Source organism: Trachurus trachurus (genome assembly GCF_905171665.1).
Source record: "Trachurus trachurus genome assembly, chromosome: 3".
Classification (NCBI taxonomy): Eukaryota; Metazoa; Chordata; class Actinopteri; order Carangiformes; family Carangidae; genus Trachurus; species Trachurus trachurus.
This window is the reverse complement of record NC_139893.1, coordinates 24,633,640-24,641,381: the sequence shown is the minus strand read 5'-3', so window position 1 is coordinate 24,641,381 and position 7,742 is coordinate 24,633,640. Positions and strand designations below refer to the sequence as shown.

Genomic DNA, 7,742 nt, shown 5'->3' with positions numbered 1-7,742 from the left:
TCTTTTTCTTTTTTCTTTTTTTTATGTTCATGGTTTTTGCATTATCAGCCCACTGGTTTTGAGCAGTCTTCTACTTTTGCCAAATCATTTAATTTTATGTGGTTGGGTTCTAAAAATGTTAATGTCGGTTTTAAATTAATTTAATATCGAATTTTCTATCTATCAATTGGTTAATGGAGAGACACAAAATTATATGTGCATCGATCAATATTAACTATACATTCGGGCCTCTTAAAAACACAAGTGCCTAGATTATTAAAAAAGAAAAGAAAAAAGAAGTAAGATAATCATGACAATTACTATTTCATAATGTTGCCAGTTCATCGTTTACTTTGGCCGAGCCATTCAGCCGCTGCACGCCCGTCAGGTGCTGGTGGCTCCAGTTTGTTGTACCCAATCGGAGGCTAGAGACAAGTCCCATGCCCGCCCCCGCGGAGATACTATTGGTTGAATGTTAATACGTTGTGGCGTTATGGGCGGAGCCTGTGGCACTACGATGAGTTTTGTCGGAAGGTTACATGATAACCTGTGCCAAGCCAGGTGGGAAAAGGAACCGAGCAGCTTCCTCACCTTGACTGCCCAAGTAATAGCGGTGAGTGTGAGACGCTCTGATCATAAATGCGCATTTCTCTGTAATGTGTTTTTAACGTTGTTTCAGTTCCTCTATCTCTGTATGTGATGTAAGAGGCACCGTTCAGCGTACAAAGGAGCTCGGTTGTTTATCACAGTTGTTCCAGGTAGCGAGTTCACGGTCATTGTGCATCAAAAACGGGGTTCGTGCAAGAGATAACAAGTAAAACAAACAACAACAGTTTATTTACCACGTTTTTTTTTCTTTTCTGAGAAGACCCAAATGTTTCGCTTCTGTAATGGGTTATGCAACGGTAAGACCCCCTTCACATAGCCTACTGTTAGTTGGACAAGGAAGAGGACATGTTGGACTAAACAGAGGGATACAAAGCCTTTTATCTCACATATGTCAGTTCTGTTGTTCGTGTAGCTTTAGTGTGAATAAGTTCAGCTGATCTGGCATTGCTTTTGCTGGTGTGTGTGTGTGTGTGTGTGTGTGTGTGTGAGTGTAGTTACAGTAGGCTATAGCAGTAGCATCTCCTTTACAAGCTTTATCCAGCTGACTTCATGTTTGCATACATTCTAGTTAGATTCCCCTAAATGATCTAGTTAGTTGCTTACAATTAAATAATGTCCTCCTATGGAGCTACAGTTATTGCCCTGTCATGACACCTTCACTGTGGGTCACTTACTAAAACAGGATCTAGGGATAACTACACTAACTCTCTGATAAACAAAGGAGATGAGAGAGAGAGAGAGAGAGAGAGGAGAGGTTAATGGTAACACCTGTTATTAATTGTGAAATTATCTATACTGTTGGTGACTGCTGTTGTTTGTGCTGCTGCGTTTTTAAAATGACCGTGTTAGTGGACAAAGTACAGCATGAGACTGCATATCAGATCTTAACTTGATAACCTGACCCTTCACCAGAGATGAACGGAGCAGTGGCCATGGAGGCTGCCAGGAGACGAACCCAGCCCAGTTCCAACGGGAACACATCCAAACAGGTGGAGGAGCCAGCACAGTGGGGGAGAGCATGGTGAGTTCATATGCAGTGGATTGTTTAAATTATTAAAAATCAATCAGCAAAGACTCCACCAGAAGTTGATTATACAAAGTCAACCATGAATATCTGCACAGAGTTTCAGATAATTGCTAATGTCTGTATAAATTGTCATGTAAATATAGTTTGTTGCCATTGCTAATGTCACAAGCAAAGCTGTGTATTTCTCTTTGGGGCATAATATCCAAGATGTATAAGAAAGTAGCCTACAGTTGAACTTTTGCAAAGTTTACTTTATTAGATTCTGAATTTATGTTTAGGTCATTGAGGCTGACAGACTATTGTCAGAACATATATTTTGGCCTGTCATAGCAGGAAAAGTGGTATTGTACACACTGGCACTGGCATCTGATGGGTTAGATTCATTTCCTCCTAGGACAAGCCAAAATCTCTACCCTGGAAAAGATCAATAACAAAATTTAAAAAATGGTTTAGTTTATTATTTCAGACCCATTTTATTTACTTTGTCGATTCAACATTTTTTCTATACTGTGGCTCAATGAAGTATTATCAATAGTCAGCTTGTAGGCTCACTTGACCAGTTAGATGGGCGACGGTCAACTCTAATATTATTAGTAGCATCAATGCTTCTGGTTAAACAAAAGTCTGTGCCACACAACGCACAGCAAAAATGAAACTGTTTTGGTTTTAAGAGAGTGTTGATTGCATAACATATTGGTGATATGAAGTGGCATGATCAAACCAATCATTTAGATTGGTTTCCTGTATCCTTCACTTTCACTACGCAATTCTATCTGCTCCTGGAAAATAAAGGCTATATTTACAACAAAAAGGAATAGTTTTTTCAATTACACAACCAAAACAGGAAGATAATATAATTTTTGTTTTGTGCTAAGCACTGGTAAGTTTCCCCAGGAAGTTGAAACAGTGGACATTGGAACAACCTGAGTAATTGTAGAAACTCACAAGAGGAAACATCAAGAGTGAGGATGGAGAGTGATATAAACTGAGGTAAAACAAGTTGATACTAGATTCAACAGAGTGGACTGCAAGACATTGGAAGGGTTGAAACCTGAAATTCAGTTGGAATTATTTATTTTGTAATAAGTCCTTAATAAACTCATTAATACAACCAGGAGTTTTCATGTGAAATTAGGGGTCGAAGTTCAAAGTCAGATTCTCTAACCATGTTGTGATCCAGTATTCGCAACAGTAGTATTATCAGCAGCGGTAGTTCCAACTGGCAACACTAAAAGCATTCTAAGTGAGACATTTTAATCAATTGTCTGACAGAACAAGTGCATAGTACAGCCTCCTTATACTGTGTCTGTTTCTGTGTTTCATCCATTCCCAGGGAGGTGGACTGGTTTTCACTCATCGCTGTGATCAGCCTTCTCTGCTTCGCCCCCTTCATCGTCTTCTACTTCGTCATGGCATGTGACCAGTACCAGTGCTCCATCACCCAGCCTGTGCTTGAGTTGTACCAAGGAGAGACCACGCTGCTCTCCATCTGGGCCCGGGCTCCCTCTTTCACCTGGGCAGCTGCCAAGATATATGCCATCTGGGTGGCCTTCCAGGTAAGAGAAAGGATCAATGTACAGTAGTGAAGTGTATTCAGCTGTGGCTGAAGAGGAAGGAATTGTTACAAATGCAAGCAAGTTAAGTCAAGTTCTGTTTGTCCCTTAGGTATTCCTGTACATGTGCATTCCCGATGCTCTCCATAAGTTTATTCCTGGCTATGCTGGTGGAGTGCAGGATGGAGCAAGAACTCCAGCCGGTAATAAATACACACATAACCATGCTCCACATTTCTTTAAATGAGAATTAGGGTGTTACACTAATCTGGTTCTGTGTTGTTTACAAATATATTACATTCAATATCCACTTCCTATATTCTTTTCCTATTCTCCAGGCCTGGTTAACAAGTATGAGATCAACGGACTTCAGTGCTGGGTTATTACTCATGCACTGTGGTTTGCCAATGCCCAGTACTTCCATTGGTTTTCTCCCACCATCATCTTTGACAACTGGATCCCTCTGATGTGGTGTACCAACATACTGGGATATGCTGTGTCTTCCTTTGCTTTCATAAAGGCCTACCTGTTCCCCACCAACGCTGAGGACTGGTGAGTACAGATGCACGAAGCATGCGGGGGTACTTCAAGTAGATTCCTACAGCAGATAAGTTTTCCATCTGTGCTGCATGTAGCCGACAGGCTTAAAGTTTGACTAGTTTGACTAGTTTGCACTAGTTTGCACTTGATCAACCTGTTTTTCCTCCCTTTTCTTATGATTCTTCAGCAAGTTCACAGGCAACATATTCTACAACTACATGATGGGCATTGAGTTCAACCCACGAATTGGCAAGTGGTTTGACTTCAAGCTTTTCTTTAACGGCCGACCTGGCATCATAGCCTGGACCCTTATCAACCTGTCCTACATGGCCAAGCAACAAGAGCTGTATGGCCATGTCACCAACTCCATGATTCTGGTCAATGTGCTGCAGGTAAAAAGAAATAAGTATGGAACTGCTTTAAATTGGCTGTTTGTAGGTCTTGCTTTTGCTGCATAGCCAATGTTGGCATTAACAGCTTTGCATTTACAATACAAGAGCTTACAACACTCCATCTGAGTAGCGCTACATCCTCAGGGTAGATCAGAAACTACAGTGTCTTGGTAATGTAAAGTTAGGAGACAGGTTGGCTGGAACATGCTCAACCGGTTATGAATGAAGAAATAGAAAAAGAAACAAAACTAGAGTTAACACTGGCATTGCTTTGCACCACTGGAGGGAGCTCCTAGTGAGAAAAGGAGTGAAATTTGCAGGAGGAAACCACCTCTGATAAATATATCTGACTCTTTTCCTTGTACAGTACTAGTGATGTCAGCAGAAGTACTTTAAAATGGAAACATAACACTCGACGGTTTGCATGACTCACAGCATCTCTTATCTCTTGTCATATCCTAACATCTCATTTTGTTGTTGGACTCTTTTGACTCTTTGTGTAAACCAAATGTTTATGTCATGCTTTACTCACAAATAATGCGTCATTTGTGCATCCTCACCCTGTTGTGAAATGTATGCTTAGATGAACAACTGGCTTCCTAAGTCAGTCATGTTTAACCAAATGTTGAATGTTGAATATAAAGGTTTGGGTCATTACAATAATTAGCTAATTGTTTCATTTGTATTTTTATTTTATTTTAGGCCATTTATGTGCTGGATTTCTTCTGGAACGAGGCATGGTACCTGAAAACCATTGATATCTGCCATGACCACTTTGGATGGTATCTGGGTTGGGGAGACTGTGTCTGGCTGCCATACCTCTACACACTGCAGGTTAAAAAACACATACTGTCCAAAACTCATAGTAATACATGCAAAAAGCACACTTGCATACTTTTAATCACATAATTAGCAGTTCTTGGCTGTGTCAGGTGTAAATACATATCTTAAGTCATTGTTTTTAAAATGAGAGAAACACCATGATGCAAAAGTTAGGTGCTATTTTTGATTTTGATTTTTTTACTGAAATCAATAGTCTCACTTTTCAGTCTAATCTAGCTTTGAAATTCAAACATCTGAGTGAAAGTAAATATGTTTTTAGCATTTTATTATTCAGTATATGCTAAAAATTAGCATACTGTACACATTCAAATCACAAATTAATGAAGTATAAATGAACATGTCTATCTCCCTGCAGGGTCTGTATCTGGTGTACCACCCAGTTGAGCTTTCTACCGTCCACGCTGTGGCTGTCCTGTTGCTCGGCCTAATCGGGTATTACATCTTCCGCTCCACTAACCGCCAGAAGGACCTGTTCCGTCGCACAGAGGGCTCCTGCTCCATCTGGGGCAGTAAGCCCAAGTACATCGAGTGCTCGTACCGCTCTGCAAATGGTGGTACCCACCACAGCAAGCTCCTCACCACGGGTTTCTGGGGCGTGGCCCGGCACTTCAACTACACCGGTGACCTGATGGGCTCTCTGTCTTACTGTGCTGCCTGTGGCTTCGGTCACATTCTGCCCTACTTCTATATTGTTTATATGACCATCCTGCTGGTCCACCGTTGTGTGCGTGATGAGCACCGCTGCAGCAGCAAATACGGCAAGGACTGGAAGCGGTACACAGACGCTGTGCCTTACCGACTGATTCCTGGAGTGTTTTAGAGAGGAAGAGGGTGAGGCAATGAACGAGAGAAGGGTTGGGGTGAAGAATAAGATTAGGAAATGATGTACCTAATTGGAACTGGGTAGCAAGACAAACATATGACAGTTTATGTATCTGTGTTTTCTACATACCTAGAATACACAACACTAAATACATTGGTGACACAGCATTTAATGTATTTTTATTTCTATACTTGTATAGACTGCAGTATGTACACATACACAGTGTACAGGTATAGTACGGTCTGTTGCTAATACTGTTTTAGGAAAGGCAGATACACCAGCCTGCTGCTTCACGGTTAAACACATTATTTCTTCAAGGTAATATTTTTTATGAAATGGTATCACCAAGAATACCTTAAACCAGCTCATGCTGAAACCAGGACCAGAAACGACCAGTCCTCCAGACAACTGGTGTTAATGACTATTCCTCATAATGCTGTGACATTCCGTTAGCAAAGCTAAGTGTGGGTCATATGACAACTGTATTCAGTTGTCAGGTTAATAGAGTAAAATCACAATCAGTCATTTATCATGACAAAGACCAGATATGAGAATCGGATACTTTTGCATCAGAGTGAATTTAACACCAGCAGTTTGTTTTGACTGTTGCTCAGAGAAATGATCAATTTGATGCTGTCACTTTGCACTCAGGTACCCTGTGAATAGAGGCAACTGTTGTTTTGGCTTTCGTAGACTAAATGAGAAATCATCATTGATGGCTGATGTATTTATTAATCAATACTTACTATATTTTGTTGCTGCCCTGCTGGCTTAATGGACCAAATGAGATTTTTGGCTCCAGTGGCAAGACCTGCCTCTTATAAAAAGTTATGTAATCTTTGTATAAAGGTTGTCTGAGTGCTTGGATTTATTCACTGCCTTTTGGTCGTCTTGCTGGTGACAATTTCCCTCTTTGTTATTGAGAGAGCACGTTCACATGTTTTTAGGTTTGTAAGAGGCAGGACAGCAATTAACACAGTTAACACAGTTTCTGTTCTGATCTGATGAACTGACTGAGCCTGTGAAGCCTTCTCAAATGTAACAATTACATTGCAGTAAGTTAGATCATTGTTTTTGCTCAATGTTAAACTGTCATGTTATGTTGATAAAACGTAAGCCATTTCTTAGCTCTGTGTTGATGAAAATATTTTTTACTGTTTTTACTGTTATCCAAACATTACATTTGTTTTGGGTTTGGTTTTATTTCCTCATACCACCACTGCCTTCCCTATCCTGAAAAGTAACACATTAAAGTTGATTTTCTTTTTCTATTCAACCACAGCAAATCTTTACATTTTCTTTCCAATGATCTGTCCCATTTTGATGAAAGAGCAAAGTGGTTTAAAGAGTAATATTACTCTTTAAAACACAGAGCCCTGTCGCAGTCACTGTCGTAGTGTCCTTGGCCAAGACACCTTACCCACCTTGCTCCGTGTGAATGTGTATGAATGGAGGGGCCGTTTGGCGTGCATTGGCAGCCACGCTTCCGTCAGTCTGCCCTAGCGCAGCTGTGGCTACAGACGTAGCTTACCACCACAGGTGAGAATGTGGTCTGAATGAATAATGGTTTCTGTAAAGTGCTTTGGGTGCCATGAAAAGCGCTATAAATCCAAACCATTATTATTATTATTAGTAGTAGTAGTATTAGTATTATTATTATTATTATTATTATTATTATTATGTTAATATATAATATTTTGGATGTGTCACTGGCATACACCATACACCCTAAAGAAATCTGTTTATACAATAATAGTATTGGAAGGTATTACTAACTCATTCCATTTGATCCTTTGACATATATATATTTTTTTAAATTTCCAACACTAGGGGGTGACGTAGGACAACTGTTCTAAACAGACAGTCAGGTGGCGAGTTGTGTTTGCAGGATGTGTTGAAAAAAGGAAATGTCCATATTTGGAGCTTTATCAAATTCACTGAATCAACGAATGAATGAACTTTAAACTCAGTTTTTC

The 7,742-nt window shown here is 40.1% G+C and overlaps 1 protein-coding gene across 1 annotated transcript; it reads left to right on the top strand.

The window, feature by feature from the left end:
- The first annotated feature begins 466 nt into the window (after positions 1–466).
- Positions 467–7,037, top strand: dhcr7 (7-dehydrocholesterol reductase). Its single transcript, XM_083999135.1, has 8 exons — positions 467–592; positions 1,501–1,609; positions 2,949–3,171; positions 3,281–3,371; positions 3,507–3,720; positions 3,896–4,100; positions 4,803–4,934; positions 5,299–7,037. The coding sequence occupies exons 2-8, from the start codon at positions 1,503–1,505 to the stop codon at positions 5,761–5,763; spliced, it is 1,437 nt and encodes a 478-aa protein (XP_083855261.1). The 5' UTR covers positions 467–592; positions 1,501–1,502; the 3' UTR covers positions 5,764–7,037.
- Positions 7,038–7,742: the final 705 nt, after the last annotated feature.

What these genes read in the sequence shown, in the direction of transcription:
- dhcr7 (XM_083999135.1), top strand. Translation starts at nt 1,503, where the DNA reads ATGAACGGAGCAGTGGCCATGGAGGCTGCCAGGAGACGAACCCAGCCC. An exon ending in CCCACCAACGCTGAGGACTG is followed by an intron (nt 3,721 to 3,895) that starts GTGAGTACAGAT and finishes ATGATTCTTCAG; the next exon opens with CAAGTTCACAGGCAACATAT. An exon ending in CATACCTCTACACACTGCAG is followed by an intron (nt 4,935 to 5,298) that starts GTTAAAAAACAC and finishes ATCTCCCTGCAG; the next exon opens with GGTCTGTATCTGGTGTACCA.